The sequence below is a fragment of the Hevea brasiliensis genome, chromosome 1, assembly GCF_030052815.1.
Source record: "Hevea brasiliensis isolate MT/VB/25A 57/8 chromosome 1, ASM3005281v1, whole genome shotgun sequence".
Lineage (NCBI taxonomy): Eukaryota > Viridiplantae > Streptophyta > Magnoliopsida > Malpighiales > Euphorbiaceae > Hevea > Hevea brasiliensis.
Window position 1 is genome coordinate 4,889,260 of NC_079493.1, and position 21,511 is coordinate 4,910,770.

Sequence of the window (21,511 nt, forward strand, 5' to 3'; positions counted from 1 at the left end):
ACATTTCTCATAGTTAATTTTATTTTCCACTATTAACAAATGTTAAAATAGTTTGAGACATTGTGAATTTATAATTTTGCTATTAAATTAGTTTTGTATTTAAAATTTCTAATTAATCGTATATAAAAAATTTAAAATTTTAATTTTTTAAGAAAAAATAGTATTTTTTAACAAGTGAAAAATTTTCAAATTTAATGTTTCGTTTGTTTTACAGAAAATATTTTCTTATTTTCTAGTATTTAGAATACTTAGGAAAATTAATCAACAAAAAATATTTTTCTTGTTAAAGGGAAAATTAAATTATTTTTAAGAAAAATGATTTTTTTTTTTCAAAAGAGAAAGTTATTTTCTATTTCATAAATTTTGATAATCTTAATAAAATATAAAAAATAATTATATATACATAAAATAAATATATACTATTAATTTAATATCACAATCAAATAACAAAAAAATATTTTTTCTAAAAAAATTATTTTTTAAGAAAAATATTTTTCATATATAGATTATTTTTCATGAAACAAACGACGTTAATTTTTTTTTAATTTAAATATTAATTATTAGTTTATATCTTTGTGTTAAAAGTTATTTAAAAATATAATTACCTTCTACTATGTTTTTGTTACTCAGTATAGCAGACTTCCTGTGTGTATATATATATATATATATATTTCTGATAATGAGAAGGCAATCAAGGAGTGTGCTTGTGACAATCAACTTTGAAAATCTCCACTCAAAATGATATAAAGGAAAGAATGTGTAATGGACCTATTAATTTTTTCTAAAAACTTCCTTTAAGTTCACTTCATTTTTTTTGTTCTATTCCACACCAGATAAACTTGATATGTTTTTATGCGAAAACAAATTAGCGTCTCATTACGCATTTTTTCCCGCCAGAAATTCATGAAGTGGGACCTTAATTATTAGTTAATTATTCAATTTATCATATTCCCACTTAAATAAATTTAACTAATTTTTTTCCATTAATTTTTAAATGGAAATAAATGCACTAATTATCTTTAAATAATTACAGGGTATTATCTACAAAAATATATTTTTTTTTAACTTGATTTGGTATTTTTTACATTTACAATTATATGTCAATTTCATCAAATAATTTCTTTTTTTTTTTACTTGTTAATTATAGTTTCAAACAAATTTCTTGTAATGATTTAGAGAAGTCATAGTTGATGATTGGGAAATGAATATCAAGTGAGGGAAATTCAAAGCTAAATTGATTGATCTAAGATCACATAGCCAACCCCCAATGATGTGTTAATAATAGGAAAGAAGACACTACAAGTAGTGGTAGTAATCATGTCATACAAAGATGGTAACCCCACTCTAAACTTTTTTAAAAGTGATTATTAAAAGTTAAATCACAACTTTAAAGGTGCATGATCCTGGTTAATCACATACCTTCCAAGCTATAATTATTCAATTCTTCTGGTGGGACCAATTTGCGCTTCCTTTTCTTCTCTTTTATCGTCCTGGCTTCATATAATAATTAAAAAACGTATTACTCACTTGTAGATAAATTTAAATCCTACTCCCCCAATCCTCTTACTGAGAAAATTCCTACCCCTTTGTTCTCTTCCCAGAACATTATATCAAGTTATCGACAACTGCATTACGCCATCGCTTCTGCTACTGATTCTTTCTCAAAAATCCAAACATGAAAAGAATTGATCTTTTCTGTGCTTCTTCTTCTTCCACAGCTATCTGCTCTAGCCTAGACCATCGTTACATGGTCCGCAGAGGCACCACTACACCTATTGATCACCAGAAATCCAAGCCTTATTCTCCTTGTTCGTCTCATCATTTACCCTTTAATCCAAAACCTTACCATGAGAAGAGCAGAAAGAGTTCTGCGAATAAGCAAGGCGATTTTCGCAGGAAAAGATCTGATGATAATGGTAGGGAGAGTAGTGGGATTACTACTTGTGCTAAGCAAATTAGTGATTTAAGTAGAAAAAGCTCTGCTGATATAAGTGATCGCCAAAGTCCAAGAGGATCCTCCTCTAGGTATCTTCTGAGTGATGATGAAGTACCCTATATTGATTGGATTTCTCAGTCTGATCATGCCTCCACATTGGTCCCTGGTTCCAAGCCTAGCCACAAAGGCTCAAATAATGCTCCTGCTCTTCCTCGAAGGTCTTCTTCGCTAGCTAATTACTCTCGTGATTGGATTTTGGAGTCTCATCAAATTACAAAGTCTAGGCATTCCAGCTCTATCGATCATTCTCCTGCTTTAAAATCTTCTTCCTCAGCTTGTTCCCATGACCAGGTTATGAATATTTATCATTAACTTCTGAGGTTTCATCGTCTACCAAAAAAAAAAATTTCTGAAGTTTCATTTAAAAATTAATAATTCAAGGTTAATTAATCTTAATACGAAATTAACCTTGCAGGTTGTGGTTTTGTGGGTGTCAATCGATTGCAAGGGCTGTGAAAGAAAAGTGAGAAAGCATATTTCCAAAATGGAAGGTTAGTTTTAGTAGATTGATATACATCCCTTAATTTTTGAATAATTACCAAAAAAACATTTATATTTATTGAAAAATAAAGTTTTATGTGCAGGAGTAACATCATTCAGCATAGATTTGGCTACAAAGAAAGTTACTGTCATAGGAAATGTGACCCCATTAGGTGTTCTTGCTAGTGTGTCCAAGGTGAAGAATGCACAGCTTTGGCCATGTCCGGCAACATCGTCAACTCCATCCTCCATCCCCTCCTCCAGATGGTCGACCTGAGCTGTGTATGGACAGAGCTAGCTAGGGTTTTTATCTTCTTCTCAACTTGTTTTCTCTCTTTTTTTTATTTTTTATTTTTATTATTTTTTTTTAATGCTTGGTGTGTGAAGCACTCCCAAGGATCATGTTGTGCGTTTTTTATTTTTAATTAGCTGTTTAATCTGTATAATGTAAATGTGAACTCTTTTATTAGTTTTTTATTTAAATATATGGTCTTTTATGTTTGGTTCAGAATAGTATTTAGGTAAAACCTTTTCAACAATGATGACAATTACCTTATAAATAAAGTTGGCTTGAATTAAACTGTTAACTCTTTTCATTAATCATTTGATTTTCGCTCAAGCTTAACTATCTTAAAAGAAAGCAAGGTGGAAAAGAGGTAGTTTGGTATTCTTCTGCCTTTTTGATCATTTTCATGAACAGTCCATCATTTTTTTTAAATTCTTCATTTTACTTTAATTTGAAAAGACATGTTGCTTAGGCTGGCACTTCTGAACTTGTCTTTCTTGTTTACTAATTCCCATATAATATTCTATATATTGTGTGGTTTGTAGCTAGTAGATGTCTCAGTTTAATACCCTATTAATTTGAAAGAAAATTTAAAATATAATGGATTGAATTGTGTTATATAACACATTATATATCACATATATTGTGTTAGTACTTATAACAGTCTCAACTAATTAACTCTTTTGAAATTAAATGCCAATGCAATTCAATTAATTAATTCAGTTTAGATATCTGTTCTCTAATTAAAATAATTAGGGTAAAAGATATTATATATCTACATAGCTTCAAGTTCATTTTCTTTAAAATTGATAAATACTAAAATGTCATCATCTGCTGATGCAATGTTACACTAGAAAGTTGCAGAGGGGACAAGTTTTTGCAGGAATGGATAAGAAGAGCATGATATCATGGTGTGTGCTTAGGCATGATCAGGTGATGCATTCTCATATTAATTACCTACTTGTGAATTGTGTTAGATCGTTAAAATAAATTCATTTTGGCCTCTTATTCTACATTGCATATGTTTATAAACTATGAAACCTCACCATAACATTTGCCTTGAGCTTCTAATAAATTTGAAGCAGAGGGTGACAAACTAGAGATGAATCTATTCTCAATCAAGTCCCCAAATGACATATGTAATACCAACGTTCAAGCAAGAATTATATTGAAAAAATGCAAGCGTAAGCGAATTAGAATTTTTTATATTAAAAAGAGATAAGATAAAATAAAGATTATATAAATAAAAAATACTCAAATCCAATTTTTTTTTTCACAAGAATCATCAAAAGAATTCTTTTTAAACTTTTTGAGTAGTCCGAAACTCCAAAAAATTAAATTTGAGATGATGCATAGAAAGCTTAAAGGAGTGGGCAAGTTCCCAGGAAGTTTATATATCCAATGGTTTCCATATTCACATACAAGAAATTTTATTGGCATATAAAATTTGAGTTTGCAGTGCATGGGTGGCATTTTCTTTCCAACTTGTGCAAATGTGGCCTGCCCACAAAAAGACCAAAGGATGACACCAAGGTACGCTTTTGGTTGGAAGGTCCATTCCAATTTCCTTTTTCCATTGGTGGGGTTGCTTCCTCTTTCTTTCTATATGTCTTGCTTTTTCAAACTTTTCTATATCATCTATTCTAGACTACGGATTTATATATATATATATATATATATATATATATATATATATATATATATATATATAAGGGTATTTTTCTGTATCTATTTATCTTATTGTTGTAATTTTACCAGATATTTGATTATTTGATTAAAATCTTATTTATACTGTTTGTTGGCATAGTATTAATAATATTATTTAGAGGTTGAGGGAGTTATTCATGAAAAATTATCTCTCTTAATTTTTAGATGTGAGGGAGCATTTTGACTATTGTAAATGAGATGATACCACTATATTTAACAGCTAATCAAATGAATATTTTTACTTAAAACTTCTGTTTTAAATTATTATATAAATAATTAATATTTAATAATTAATTGTTCATAAAATAATTAAAAATTATTAAAATAATTAATATCATCGAACTGGAGTAAATCTTTGGACGGCTGAAAAAATAGCATAAGAGATTATATTATTATTATTATTATTATTCATGCATCAAATTCGTAATTTTGGTCGGCGCACTATCTATGGTTTTTGAAGTTATCTTTTAGATTTTATTTTGAAAGACAAGATGGTGTTAATCTTTTAGAAGGTGTCGAGTATTTTGGGAGAAATTATAATTGTAAGGGAAATAAGTGATAAAATTTAATTGGGTAAGTATTGAAAAAGCCATCCCAATCATATCCCATTGCATTAGTCAATAAACCTTAATTAGTGAAGCTTGCAGGCTGCAGCCAAGTCAATTCTAATGGAAAATCATGAATCAAATGAGTCAAATTGGACGATAAAAAAAAAAAAAATCTTATTTATATTTAGGCTGGAAAAAAGGTGTATAAACTCGACATATGTTCATTAAACAATGAAATTTGAGCACTTTTAGTATTAAAAGAATCTAAAATCTTTTGTTTTTCTACAGTCAGTTCTTCACACTCTTATTTCTATAAATAAATGATTTATTATTATTAATATATATCCAAAATGTTTTTCTTGTTTGATTTTCCTGTTTTTTAGAATTAATTCATATTTTGTGTTTACATTTCCTTCAAAACTTAAAATTTAAGAGAGTATTTGTTTTAAATTATAAGCTGGTCAAATCAAATTATAAGCGTTAAGCATAGACTAACCTATTTGTTTATAATAATTTTTTAGTTTATAAATAAATAAAAAAAAATAGTAAGTTAAGGGATTAAACTTTTTATTTTTGTACTTATAAGTTATATATGCGATTTTAAGCTAGTTTGACAAAATATTTTATTATATTTTTTTCATTTAATTTTTAAAATTTTATTATAAATTTTATTTAATATTATTTTTAGTATTTTAATAATAAATATTCTTATAAGCTGTTTTTTATTAAATACATTAATTGTTTATCAATCACTTATAAGTACTTTAATCAATTATATAACTACTTAAAATTTTAAATATTTATAAGTTCAAATTAACTTATAAACATTAGTGTTTATAAAATAATTTTTATAAATTAAGCTCAACACCCTTTAAACTTGCTTAATTTTGTGTAATTTATGAGTTGCTATGCTTCATTTTGTGTAATTTATGAGTTGTGAAGCTAACTTATCAAAACCACTTTATATGAGCATGCAAACATAGGGAAAAAACAATCATTAACTAAATAATTAAATTAAAACAATATTTCATGTTAACATTGACGTGCCTATTTGACAATGTAAAGTGAGAATTTAGCTCTCCACAAGGGAATTCTAAAATAATAAAATTTAAAAGTAAAAAAATTTATGAATTATTATATTAATAAAATAACACAATAATGCATTTTTTGGATTAAACAAAACAAGTCTTATCTAATCTCAGAAAAACCTAACAAATGAATAAGTTTGCTCTTTATATTATTATCATGATTTTGATTTTGAATAAAAAATTTTAAATTTTGATGTGATTAATTTTTTATAATAAATTAAAAAATAAATTTAATATGCCATAAAAATAAATGATGCCAATTAACATAATATATATATTTTTTTCAGAATGCCTTTGTTATTAAGGGCTAGCTGTGGAGAGAGCTAAAAAACAAGTGCCTCTGTTTTGGGCCGCCGTAGGGCTTTTAGCGGAAGCCATGTTCAGCTCAGCTTTCTTGCACATGGTTTAAGGTTGGAAAGGTTAATTCTTCTAGGATTATGGGCCGTTTTCAGATCCAACAGTCTTACTTCTGCATCCATAGACCTTTTGCAGACTCGAGCGTGGCTTTTTAGATTCATTTTCCATGTTAAAATATTGTACACAATGGCGGCACCCATGTGAGGCTTTCCTTGTTAAACCAAAAAGCGTTCATCTGGTCATTTTGTTAGATAATAATCTGAACGAAACTGCTGCTCTTTGGAGTACTTGCTCAATTTGAGTCCACGCATAGATTTCTCTTGAAAAATCAAGAACGAAATACTGCGAGATATAACAAGATAAATGAAAGATTAGAGCATCTCAAGGAGAAAAAAAAATCTACGGATTTATTATTAATATGTTACCTTAAAATGAGAGTCAACTTTCACTGATATTATGAGGGCAAAAGTCTAAAAATCTCTTAAGAAAATAAGAACACCCACCACCGGCTGTAGTAAAAAATCTAAGAAGTAGTACTAGCAACTATAATTGGACTCCTAACATGGTGGGAACCATCGGTCGATATTAGACCTCCAAATTCATAGTTTTTGGCTGCACCTTCCCACTTAGCTTTCAAAGTGACCTTAAAGCTCTTCTCTTCCCCAATCTTGTCAAATTTCAAGACACTTGGCTCTACAGAAACTGATATCCCATATGGTTCATTAATACGAACAATATATTTGCCTGGTGAACTCACATTCTTCAGTTTTCGAGTCACAGCAACTGAGCCAGATAGTTTAGGGACTGTTATTGAAGGGTAGTTGAGGTCCAGAACACTAGTGGCTCGGTTTGGACATTCATAAGGACCTTCAGCGATAGATGCAACCACTGATTCGTTGTAGCCAATGGCACAAAGAAAGTCCAAGTAATCATTCACACTTATGTCATAGACCAAACCTGGATCCATGGCACGATTTGGTCTTATATGTCCAGAACCATAATGAAATGGTGTTGCCGCCTTCCCAAAAGTCCCTTCAATTGTATTCATTGTGTTGTCTCTTGTTCTTGCAGATGTTGAGATTGCTGATCTAATTGCAGCAGGACTCCAATCAGGGTGGAGTGTTTTGAGAAGACCGACAACTCCAGCGACATGTGGGCAAGCCATGGAAGTACCAGAATCAGTGTTGAAAGGAGTCGTACGGTTGTCAGATTCTAGACCACGAACGTTACCTGCTTCACTCCAACCAGCTATAACATTCATTCCAGGGGCAATAATATCAGGCTGCAACATTCAGGGATCGATATTTAAAACAATTCAAAGACTCTAGGTTGAATGAAGATTACACAAGCATTGAAACCTTGAGGATCTCAGGTGTAATATGATTCGGCCCTACGGAGGAAAACTCAGCCACCAATGGAGCAGGCTTCACGTTATATATTGGAGTTGGAGGCATAATAAATCCCATAGGCTTACTGTTTAATTATGTGATAGAAATTATTTATAAAAAAAAAAGAAATCACCGTACATATATAAATAAAAGGAAAATGGTTACTTGGGGAAAGAGAGAATACTGGGTATTGTTAATGTAGGAAAAGAGAGCAAGGCCATCTGTATAGTTGATGTGTGATGCTGGAAGAACATGATCATCATCGATGATTCTATTACCACCTTGCTTATCATTGCAAAGAATCATCCCTGCTCCACCAGCCAAAGCAACTACCCCACCTTTAAAAGTTCTTTCAATTTTCCCATCCAGGCAAGCCACGATCTTACCCTTGACCTTCTCAGGATCCAATGCATCTGGCATACAGAGCTCACTGCAGTGCAGCATGAAAAAACTCAGTTTTGCAGGCCTTGAATATAAGTGTAGAAAATGTATATATGTTTGTTCTTACGCTTCTTCATCCTTTTGAGTCAGAATACTTAGCCTGCACTCCACTAATAAGAGGATAGAATCTATTTTCAGGCATTGCTCTAGGAAGACTAGTTCCCTGAAATCAGAATGAGATTAGAATAGAAGGTTATTATATTGTATATACAAATGATTTCAAGTTGGAATTTTGTAGAAAGTAAGGAACCTTAAGGAGGCGCCCATTGCCGAGTTCAACAAAAGTTTGAAACTTTCTGTCTATGGTGCTTGCTCCAACAGTTATAATCCAAGGGGCAGTATTTGTGACAGTCCCAGAGAATGGTCCAGAATTTCCTGCAGAGCACACTACTACAATACCCTTTTTGATAGCATGGAGTGCAGGAATTGCAATTGGGTCTTTGTAGTAATCAGTAGGATCTCCACCAATCGAAATTGAAAGCACATCCGCCCCATCCTCGATCGCTGCATCAATTGCTGCGATTATATCAGCACCATGACATCCATGGATTAAAGGAGGAAAGCACACCTTGTAAGCAGCAACTCTAGCTTTAGGAGAACCACCTTTAGCAGTTCCAGTGCCTACACCAAACACATTGGCCCCAGGAACAAAGTTACCAGCGGCTGTTGACAGCGTGTGAGTTCCATGGCCTTTGAAGTCACAAGCAGTGCTAGAGAGTACAGAGGGTGCTACTTCTATTTCGGAAAGTAAACCTTTGTTGAAGTATCTTGCTCCAATAAGCTTCCTGCAACCGTTGTTCATGATTTGCAATAAAATTAGTAGGCCAATAACAACAAATTGGAAGGTAAATGATATAAATACAAATATGATAAAGCCTAATTAACCTGTTGCAAGGGACTCCAGAGAAGGTGTTATTCTCGCATATTCCTCTCCATCTTGAAGGTATGGGGCCAAAACCTTTATCGCTAAAACTCTTTGATTCAGCCAAACACCTGGAACAAAATCCCACACTTGAATACATTTCAATATTTTGTCTTTCTTTTCTTTCCTCATCATCAATCAAATTCAATATAAAAATATGTACCAGTGTCAACATTAGCTATGATGATACCTTCTTTGATCCACAAGGAACTAGGGTGGACGACGCCATTATTTTCCAACGACATAAATTCCCATGAATGTCTTGTGTGCAGCTGTTTTACCCCGCTTTGGAAAACTGATACAACCTTTGGATGCTCTGCAATTTGAGCTGCCTCTTCCTCTCCAAGAAGAGCAGCGAATCCATTGATATGAAATTTGTACGAGTAGAAAATTGCATCTCTGGCCTTCTCAGTACTGCATAAAAATGCATTACTATTATTATTATCGTGTATGCAATCTAAAGCATGACATGAATGAATTTTCTTTACGGTACCTTCCAATAAAGGAGCCAAGAAACTCATAATGAGACTGGGTCACCGCTTCAAGATCAGCCTCAGTAACTTGCGAAAATTACCGTACGGATGTAAAGAAAATATGAAAAAATGGTTAAAAATTCAAAAATTATCAGAATGGAATGGGGTGAGTTAAAAATACAACATGCTAGTCAAAGTAACATTTTTAGTTAGGCACGCTATCAAGGATAGCGTGCAGAGGCAAACCAGTGGAAGAAACATGACCATTCGGGTCCAAATTTTAAAAATATAAAAAAAATTAAATTCAATTTTTTTAAATTAAAAATTAAAATGAAAAATCTGGACGTTATTTATAATAGCGTCTAGATTTTATTTTTAATTATTTTATTTTATATTTTAAATAAAAATATAAATATTATTTTAATAAATAATAGTATAATAATTAAAATTGTATATTATAATTTTTTATTATAAAAAATTATTTTTCAATTTAAAAATAAATTAAAAATTAAAATTAAATTAAATTAAAAAAATTTTAAAATTTTTTAATTTAATTTAATTTTAAATTGAAAAATAATTTTTTATAATAAAAAATTATAATATACAATTTTAATTATTATACTATATTATAATTTTTTATTATAAAAAATTATTTTTTATATTTTTAAAATTAAATTAAATTAAAAAAATATAAAAATTTTTAAAAATAATTTTAATTTTTATAATAAAAAATTATAATATACAATTTTAATTATTATACTATTATTTATTAAAATAATATTTATATTTTTTTAAATATAAAATAAAATAATTAAAAATAAAATCTAGACGCTATTTTTCAAATTTTTTATTTTAATTTTTAATTATTTTATTATAATAATATTTTATATTTTAATTTTTTTATTTAATTAAAATTTAATTTTAAATAAAAAAATAATTTTTTTATAATAAAAATATTATAATATATAATATTAATTATTATAATATTATTTATTAAAATAATATTTATATTTTATTTAAAATATAAAAATAAAATAATAAAAAAATTAAATAAAAAGCTGGACGCAACTATAAGCAGCGTCCAGATTTTTATTTAATTTATTTAATTATTTTATTATAATAATATTTTATATTTTAATTTTTTTATTTAATTAAAATTTAATTTTAAATTAAAAAATAATTTTTTATAATAAAAATATTATAATATATAATATTAATTATTATAATATTATTTATTAAAATAATATTTATATTTTATTTAAAATATAAAAATAAAATAATTAAAAAATTAAATAAAAAGCTGAATGCAACTATAAGCAGCGTCCAGATTTTTATTTAATTTTTTTAATTATTTTATTATAATAATATTTTATATTTTAATTTTTTTATTTAATTAAAATTTAATTTTAAATAAAAAAATAATTTTTTTATAATAAAAATATTATAATATATAATATTAATTATTATAATATTATTTATTAAAATAATATTTATATTTTATTTAAAATATAAAAATAAAATAATTAAAAAATTAAATAAAAAGCTGGACACAACTATAAGTAGTGTTCAAATTTTTATTTAATTTTTTTAATTATTTTATTATAATAATATTATATATTATAATATTTGTATTTAATTAAAATTTAATTTTAAATTAAAAAATAATTTTTTTATAATAAAAATATTATAATATATAATATTAATTATTATAATATTATTTATTAAAATAATATTTATATTTTATTTAAAATATTAAAAAAATTAAAATAAATGGTGGACGCTACTTATAATAGCGTCTAGATTTTTTTTTTATTTTTTAAATTTGGATGTGAATGGTCGTGTTTCTTAGAACGCTGTTAAGAACAGTGTCTAACTGGTTTGCCTCCGCACGTTATCCTTGATAGCGTCCCAACTAAAAATATTACTTTGACTCGCGTTTGTATTTTCAACTCACCCCGTTTTAATAATTTTTGAATTTTCAACCCTTTTTTCAATATTTTCTTTTCCATAATACACCCGACTGTACAGTAATTTTCCCCAGTAACTTGATGACGGTGGGGATGCGATCCCAAGTAAACTATGTAAGACTACTATCCAAAAAAAGATCAAACTCAAACGAGTATATCCATATATATAAACTGACTGAGAAATAGCAATAGCAAATATAGAACAACGTACCTTCTTTGCTGCCTTTTCAGCAGCAAAAGCAGGCGTTTGAAAGAAACAGCACGCAGTGAAAAATAAAATCACAACTGAAAATGAAAGCTTTGAGAACCACATTTCTGGCTATCATTAGCAAATAGCGTGTACAGAGTTTGAGAAACAATTTTACGGGTGTGGTGGAGTAAAAGATTCCTATTAAACAACAATTTGAGCAGAGTAGTGTAATTCAAGAATAATACGATCACATAACAGTTTAGCACAGATAGAATATGATATGAATATGGATTCTCTGATATATATATATATATATATATATATATATATATATATACACATTGGTAAATTAATTTTTTGTTTTTATTGCTGATTATGATTCATGGATTTTTATGTAGATTATGGCTATTGTTGTGGTTCATTATGAGCATACACTGGAAGAAGTATACTCGCAAGACATGTTGCATAACTTCATTTTTTTTTTGGCTGCTCCACTGCATCAATTATCTCTATAAACTCTTCATTTGATATAAGACTAGACATTGTAGGCGAGATATATTATTTATTTAAATAAATATTTAGCTATATAGATTTTTTCTATATATTTATATTTAATTTATTTAAATTGTTTTAAGAATAGTTTATAAAAAAATTATGAAAATATAAAGAAAGTAAATATGAAGAATAAATAATAAATAATAAATAATAAGATATGAATAAAATGTATATAAATAAATTCTTATAAGATGAATATTATATTAGTGATATTTGTGTAAATTTTTCATAATCTTTTTCTAATGTCTCGGTTATTAAAATATTATTTGATAGGTTTGCAAAAAATCTTAATTAGATATAATATTTTCCATTTGCATTAAAAGATGACTAATTTAATTTTTAATATGCGAATATAGATTATAGAATAATAGAAAAGAATGTGAATTATACTAGAAGGATTAGATCTTTAGAAGTAAAGGAAGCACTTAAGAGAATGAAAGTGCGTAAAGCCTGTGGACCCGATGAAATACCAATTGAAGTGTGGAAGTATTTGGGAGATATGAGAGTGGCATGGTTAATTAAATTATTTAATAAGATTCTAAACTCAAAGAAAATGCCTGATGAATGGAGGAAGAGTATTGTAGTACCTATTTTTAAAAATAAGGGAGATATACAGAGTTGCTCAAACTATAGGGGAATTAAACTCATGAGCCATACTATGAAGTTGTGGGAGAGAGTTGTGGAGCATCGACTACGTCATGATACTTCTATCTCTCTCAATCAATTTGGTTTCATGCACGTGCTCAACTATGGAAGCGATCTTTCTCATTAGAAGCTTGATGGAGAAATATAGAGATGTGAAGAAAGATCTACACATGGTTTTTATTGATTTGGAGAAGGCTTATGATAGTGTTCCAAGAGAGGTCTTATGGAATGTGTTAGAATAAAAAAGGGTATCTATTAGGTACATACAAGTATTAAAAGATATATATGAAGGAGTAACTACTATTGTACGCACAGTGGGAGGGGACACAAGAGATTTTCCGATCTCAATTGGATTACACCAAGGATCAGCCATAAGCCCTTACCTTTTTATATTAGTTTTAGATGAACTGACGAAACATATATAAGAGAGTATTCCTTGGTGCATGATGTTTGCGGATGATATTGTTCTGATAGATGAGACACGAGAAGGAGTCAATAGAAAGCTAGAACTTTGGAGAAGTACTCTAGAGTTAAAGAGTTTTAAGTTAAGTAGAACGAAGACAGAATACATGCATTGCAAGTTTAGTGAAGGCCAAATTGGTGATAGGGAAGGAGTTAGTTTGAATGGAGTGGTACTGTCCCAAAGTAATCACTTTAAATATCTAGGCTCAGTCCTTCAAGTAGATGGGGGATGTGAGGAGGATGTTAGTCATAGGATTAAAGCCGGATGGTTGAAGTGGAGACGTGCCACGGGAGTTTTATGTGATCGTAAGATTCCCAATAAATTGAAAGGAAAATTTTATCGTATAGCCATACCACTGGCAATGTTATATGGTAGTGAGTGTTGGGCACTGAAAGAGTTGTATGTATCTAAGATAAGAGTTGCAGAGATGAGAATATTAAGGTGGATGAGTGGCCATACTAGACTAGATAAAGTCCGTAATGAGAGTATTAAAGAAAAGGTAGGAGTGGTGCCAATTGAAGATAAGTTGAGAGAAGGGAGATTGAGGTGGTTTGGTCATTTGAAGCGTAGACATACAGAGGCTCCAGTTAGATAAGTAGAGCACATTAGGTTAGAGTATAAAAAGAAAAAAAGGGATAGACCTAAATTGACTTGGAGGAGAGTAGTACAACATGACCTAGAAGCATTACATATTTCTGAGGATTTAACCCAAAATCGTTCAGAGTGGAGAAAGCGAATCCATATAGCTGACTCTAAATTTTTGGGATAAAGGCTTAGTTGAGTTGATTCGAATATAGATTATATATATGGCTTTTAATTTTCTTAATATTAATTAAATTGTAATTATTGTAATAAATTTTTTTATTATAAAAATTAAGTACATGATTTTTATAATTGTAATGAAAAATGAAAAAGTTGCCTTGATTTATATAGTTTATAGCTTTTCTAGTATTAATTAAATGGTAACTATTGTCATAATTTTTTTATTAACATCTTATAAGTCTATTAGTATTTAAATGTCAATATTGTAAAATTGTTTAAGAAATAGAGACAAAATAGATAAATGGAAAAATCTAATAAAGCACAACTTGTCAATTTTGTTGTAGTCTATTTTGAAATCAGGTTTATTATATTTATGTAAATGTAAATTATATAGATTCAAGTTTCCCATCATTTCAATAAACTGGATCTTTTCAATGGAGGACAAGGATTAATTAAGGAAATTAATTATTGATAGCACTTTTCTATTGGTACTAGAGTAGCGGTTGTTGAATCTATTCCAACTATATATAAATGGGAGGGATAAGCCTTGTGTTGATTGCCTATCAGGATATTAATTTTACTTTAGTCAATTAAGATGCACTTAAGATTTCAAATATATATACATATTATGAGAATGAATAATCTTCCACTTTTGCATAGTCTCTCTTGTTTCCTGCTTTATTTGCATTATGCACACAAAAATTGATTTGTTCATTTGTATCCTTGTCTATAGTCCTGTTATCATCTTCCTCAATTCCTATTTGCTTTAGTCTTCAATTATTTTTCACATACATATATAAAACCACACTTATCAGGCTTACAATGAGAGAAGTAAAAGCAACAAATATGTTTACATGCGTAGTGTTAGGAAAAAAAAAGTTATTTTTTTTAGAGCTTGTTGTGATTTTTTGGTGTTCTATTTGAATTGACAAGGTTATTTTGCTTCCTGTATCTAGTGCAAAAGCAAATTCATGGATGATGACAAATGCTCTATAATAATTTATCCATGATATAATATAAGCTAATTTTCATGAATACTTTATTCGTGCATCTATTTATTCATTGCTCTTTCTTTCTTTTTTATTTATTTATTCATATATCTCTTATTTTCACACTTTCCATTTCTGTCTTTCACCCTGTTTCTTCAATTAACATATTCTAATACATCAGTATCTCATTTTAAAGTACAACAAAATACATCAATACAAAGCAAACAAAAGAAATGAAATTTAAATCTCATCACAAAATCAAGAAACATGATAATTTTGAAATAGAAAATATAAAATTAATAAATCATACGCACATATTCTTTGAAAAACACGGTCTGAGGCCGAAATCAAGGGGAGCAGCAATCAACGAAAATAAAGCAGGGATAGTAGTGGAGGGCTAGTCAATGACAAAAGCACACCATCCAAGGGGACTGGAATTTAGTGGTAAGTATTTATTGGTTTTAACTAAAAATGAACTGAATATATATATATATATATATATGCTGCATTTGTTTTCATATCCTGTATAACAGAGTTCTTGGCTTTGCTACCTTACTCTTATGGCCTTCTTAGTAGCTTCGTTCAAATCCTATAAATACTCATTCTGCTTTTTGGGCTTTTATTGAATCATGGCCCACTCTGTTTGATCTCGTGTGTCAAAACGATTAAGCTTCTTATTTCAATGTTAGTGAAAATGGCTATAACTAGTTAAAATTTACTAGATTGGATGCCATTGCATGGATTTTTAATGTCTGTAATTCTTTTCCTTTTTCATGTTTTTGGTTTCATTTTTTCTTCTATTGTTCATGTGTTTCTCCGGTTGAGTTCTTGAAAAATTTTACTCTTATTTTGATATAGATGAGTAATCTTTCAAAAAGATCCATTAATTTAAGCAAACCCTATCTTGATTTTTTTTTTTGCGTAATTAGTCATTTGTGATTAATAACATTGTATTTTCTGGTGAGTAACAAACATAGTATTTAGAGAAAAAAATAGTATATCCAATGATGGATATAGCATTTAAAGGCTTAAGTATTCTATACCATTGAAGCAAACTAGAGAAAAAATAATCAAAAGGGAAGAAACTTAGAAAAATTTCAAAGAACACTATAGTGAGAAGCAACTAGAGAATTCTTATTCCCCATGCTTTAACGTTCAGTTACAATATCTTTTATACAAAGTATTATAATAACTGCTTCTAATATATTACAATCCTAATAAAGGAATCCAATTCAGCTTTAACTCATCTTCTCTTTTTATTTATTGTAGCCTAGATGGTATTGTATTAATTGTACCTAAATGGTATTGTATTAATTGTACCTTAGTCACAATTTAAATCTTTTTAATTCTTTTTTTATTTAAAATTAATTTTAAAATAAAAAGAAATTTTAAAAAATATAGGTAATTAATTTTTCAATTTAATTTTTTCTATAAGAAAAGATTTTATTAATAAAAAAAATTAGGAAAAACATAGCATAAAATACTCAGTCCAATAAACCTCCAGAACAGATTATGCTAAGTGGAAAAAACTGACAAAGATACGACCAAAATTCCTATATAACAAGACTAAATTTTTCAATTTAGTTGGAATAATAAAAAAATAATATTTTAAATTATTGAAATATTAATCCATTAAAGTTTTTATTTAATTGGGTAAATAAAAAACATTTATAGTCAACAATATCTAGACCTATATCTCACCCACAATTTAATTTTTTTTAAAATTTTTTTTATTATTAAATTTAAAAAATATGAACCACTAATATTTAATTTTATCTAGGCTAATAAAAAATAATATTTTAAATTATTAAAATATAAGCTTATTAATTTTTTTATTTAATTGAACTAATATTAAAAAATCAACTTTTTAAAAATTTTTATTAAAAATTTTTTAGGGCTAAGTTCCATTTTAAAACTCTTATAAATTAGAATTTAAAATTTTAGGGGATGACCCTTGTCAACTCTCCCATGTTTTTTGGTGAATAATTTATCTGTTTGATTAGAATCTTTTTGTATGGTTACAAATGGTAACCTTGGCCAATTTTTTTCCTGCAAGTCGCTACTCATTTGGGGCTGCCTGCTGGTTAAGTTATAGTTTTGTTGCAACATACTCTTGTTCTTTCTAGTCTCTTTTAATAATAGTTTATTTTGCCTATTAAAAAAAATTCTTTATAAATTGTTTGGACGGAAAGGTTTTGGGAGTTAAGTGAAGTAAGGTGAGATTTTTAGTTTGTTTGGGATGAGAATATGTAGGATGGATGGTTTTTTGGTGGCTAAATCCTTCTATTTTCTAAAGAATTGTTGGGTTGAGGGGGTTAAGGTTTTTATATTTCTATTTTATCCTTTTTTAATTTTTAGAAGTCCAAAATTATCCTTTCATTGTTTTTATGTTAATTGTTTTATAAAAAGGGAATATTTATAATATTTATATTTAACCTTACTTTTCAAAACGTTCCCTCCAAATAAAATAATATTATTAAATCTTTAATTATCTTATTTTATTTTATCTTTCTCACAAATATAAAATAAACTATTATCTTACCTTTCCATATCTTATTTTTCTAAACCTTTTTTCACCTATCCAAACAAAGTGTTATTTTTCATAAAAGAAAAAAAAAAAAATCTTTTCTCCTTAACCCAACACTGAATGAGTCAAAATTCATTAGACTCTAGCACAAATGGAGTTAAAGTGTCCTTTTGAGACATTATATACGAAAAATCAAATCTGTTTTTATTATATTTTAGATTTAAAAGACTATTTTATTATAAATATTGCATGACTATTCATTTTTTCCCTTAAGAAAAATCTCATATTTAAATTCCTTTAGCTTCCTAATTGAGTTTAAGAACAAATTCTTATGGCAACGTATTATAAAACATCCTACTTTGATACGTTGCACTTTTATAAGATTTAGATATGCTATGTGGTTGTACTACTGTATTCATAATTCGAATCCTAATCTTCCATGCTTGAATTTATGGTGAAGGTAAATGTTGATGTCTCAGTGCCCTCAAGTGAAAAGACAATAGGCTTGGGTGTCGTTTGCAATCATACGGGCGAGTACCCAATACATATTGGAGAGGCCTTAGCGGTCCTTTCTAGCCTACGTATTGTTCAAAATTTTGGTTATCATTCAAGAAAAATTCTTGTCTAGACTTGATTTCTAATGAAGTTAAGACATAAATATGTAGATTCATACATTTAATAAATGAGTTCCATTATATATTTTGCATTTTAAATTCATAATAAACCAAATTTAGATAAAAAAAAATCCATTATTTAATATGTTTGAAATCTGATTTGTAGGTTATTGTCTTAGCTCTAACAATAACACCACTAATTATGGATATATAATGAATTTTCAATTATTGAAATTGTAAAAGTATTTATGTCAAGCTATTCTTTCAAATATTTTTCTAATACGCACTGATACTTTTTTTTTATTTTTTAATTCAATAAACAGCAACACTCGTACCACTTTGTTAGCAAAGCAAGTATTTTATTCAATAATTTCTTTTTTTTTTTTGACAAAATGCTACAATTACCAAGTTTCTATACTAATAATAATCTAAATATGAAAGATCTATAAAGTTATTTTGTCGTCCAATTCAAAGAAAGTACCAATAACCACTTGAAAGAAAAAATTAATATCATCTATATGAATCTCCATGGCCCTTTGGTTTCGAAGTTAGTCGAGACAAATTAATTATTTTTAAAAATCGCTCAATTGATTGAAGGCACAATCTTTGTTGTGTGTTGTTCTGAAAATATATTTGAGACGATTATCTGAGTATGCATCTTACTTCTGTGTTTTAGTTGCTAATTGTCTGGCTATTACGAATGAGTTTAATGATTGCTTTGTGATTTTTGCTAAAAGATTAGTGAGTTTTGTCGTTTTCTTATTTTTTTTCTTTCGTAAGATACACGCACACACAGAAACATAAGACTAATACAATTAATTATGTATCTAATTTATAAGAGTAGGATCTTGTCTCCCTTACTTTAATTTTAGATATTGCTCTTTATGGTTTGCTTTAATTAATAATATTTGTTTTTATTAAAAAAAAAATCCTTCAATTTTAAAGTTTGAAAATGTGTTAAGTATACATGTTTTAATATTGAATTTTTTTTTCCTAGTCTAGTCTGACTTGATCTGATAGGTTAAAGCATGTAACTCATCTCATAGATATCAGGTTCAAGTCTACATGTAACAAAAAAAAAAAAAAAAAGGGGAAGGGGGATGGGACTTGGCATGTGACAGTGGATTTCCACTGTCACTGCCAATTAAAAAAAAAAAATTTCAAAACAAAATCGGGAAGCCCCCCCCCCACCCAATTTCTCCCCTCTCCTCTCCTCTCCTCTCCTCCCCTCTCTTCTTCTTCTTTACTTCTCCGGTGACCGGCCGGCGACCTCCCAAGCAGCTCCCCACCCCGCCGGCAACCTCCCAAGCGGTGGCACCAACCCGGAATCCGGCCAATAGTAGAGAGAGAGAGAGAGAAAAGGGTCCTAAACTTTGAATGCTCGTATCCGGTGATCCCGATGTCCGATTAGAGTGATTCCAGCGACTATGGACTCCTAAGAGCGAGCCCTTTCAGATGAGACCAGCATCGCTGGATTTGGTGGCATTTCCGGCGCCAGCTAGGAGAGAGAAAATCAGTTTTTCTTTGACTTTCCGACGAGATTTCCGACGATCCGACCGTTGGATTAACGATCCGAGACCACCTATGGACTGAGGGAGAGGAGAGGAACATGATGGTATGATTAGATCTGGCAAATGTCGCCGGCGATCGGCGGCCGGCCACCGTACATGGTGGTTCCGGTGGTGGTTCCGGTAGGCTTTGGAGATGATTCAACTTCCAGAGGCTTTCTCATAAATTTTTGGAATTTTTGAGACACAGATAAACTTTGGGTAAGACTATTTTCATTATTTCTCTATCTGTGGAGCATAAATACAGTGTTTCTTAAACAGGAAAAATTGGAGAAAAATTCTAAGAAAAATATATAATGAAAGTAAAATTATTTGGAGATATTCTATGGTGTTTGTTGAATTTTTGAGTGATTGTAGAATATTTTTGAAAAATATATATGGATTTTAGTTAGATTTTTAGCATATGGGCATATAAGATTATTTGAAATTAAAATATTTAAATTTTATATGATTGGTTGAAGCTTGAGAATGGTGGTTTAAATATGTGAATATTGAATTGGGTTGAATTAAGAATATGTTAGCTATTGAAAACTTATGGAATTGAGTAATATTCTTGAATAAAATATTCGTGGTAGCTTAGAAAATTATAATTCCTTTTGCATTAGCTTAGTAATATTGCTAAGTACCGCGGGGTAAAATTTTAGAATTTTTAGAGCTCATTTGGGTAGTTTTTGTAAAAGAGCTAGTTATGGGGATTAAAAACGTAATTTTTCAAGTTTATGACTATTGTCTGATTTGGAGTTGATGTTGATGAGATGTGATTGTGGAAATTGAGAATTTAGAAGTGTTATTTGAATCTTTTTGCAGGTTGGGTAGGTTCCAGGTATAGGGGAAACTCTGCCGGATTTTCGGCATGAATTAGGCTGTCTGTTGCCTCTTTAGAGTTTTATTTTGACTTAGTACTAATAAATTTATAATTTAATTATTAGGTGATTGAGATCAGCTATTTTTCTGCATCCAGCAGCCACAATAGTCATCAGTGTACTGTGAGTAAAATATTAATTTTAATTGTAATTTCGATATTATTATATGTTCAAGTATGCCCATGCATCACTTATAAATATGTATCTATGTAGTTAAACACTAGGCACGTTTTATGTTGCATTCATAATTGTTAAAGTGCCATGGATGTTGTTGTGGTAATTTGGAGCAGTGTGCGTGAGTTAGCGTGCGTGTGGTATGGTGTTGACTATGGACAGGACGGGTAGACACGACTTGAGATCTTCGCTGGGACCCGGTCCTTCGGGGTAGACACGGCTTGAGTTCTTTGCTAGGACCCCGATTTCGTTTATTAAGTGGAAGTCCGAGCTTGAGTTATTTATTGGCACAGTTTGGATTAAGAGAGCTGTATAGGGGATCAGCTCCCATATATGTATTGTTTGACATTATCGGGTGTGTGAGTGCTCCAAATTACCTTTTTGCTGTTATGATGTGAAAATATTACCGATGTTGCATTTCACTCTACAGGGTGCATTAACTTTAGATAGTTATAGAGATTATGGTTAAAATTGATATTTTACTCTCTGAGTCGAACGCTCACTCTTG

At 29.2% G+C, this 21,511-nt stretch overlaps 1 protein-coding gene and 1 pseudogene across 1 annotated transcript; one reads left to right on the forward strand and one right to left on the reverse strand.

Annotated features, from left to right (window-relative positions):
* The first annotated feature begins 1,536 nt into the window (after positions 1-1,536).
* On the forward strand, positions 1,537-2,803 carry LOC110665686 (protein SODIUM POTASSIUM ROOT DEFECTIVE 2-like). Its single transcript, XM_021825899.2, has 3 exons — positions 1,537-2,287; positions 2,412-2,487; positions 2,581-2,803. Exons 1-3 carry the CDS (start codon positions 1,676-1,678, stop codon positions 2,751-2,753), a joined length of 861 nt encoding a protein of 286 aa, XP_021681591.2. The 5' UTR covers positions 1,537-1,675; the 3' UTR covers positions 2,754-2,803.
* A 4,182-nt stretch (positions 2,804-6,985) lies between these two features.
* Positions 6,986-11,966, reverse strand: LOC110665691 (subtilisin-like protease SBT5.4; annotated as a pseudogene).
* Positions 11,967-21,511: the final 9,545 nt, after the last annotated feature.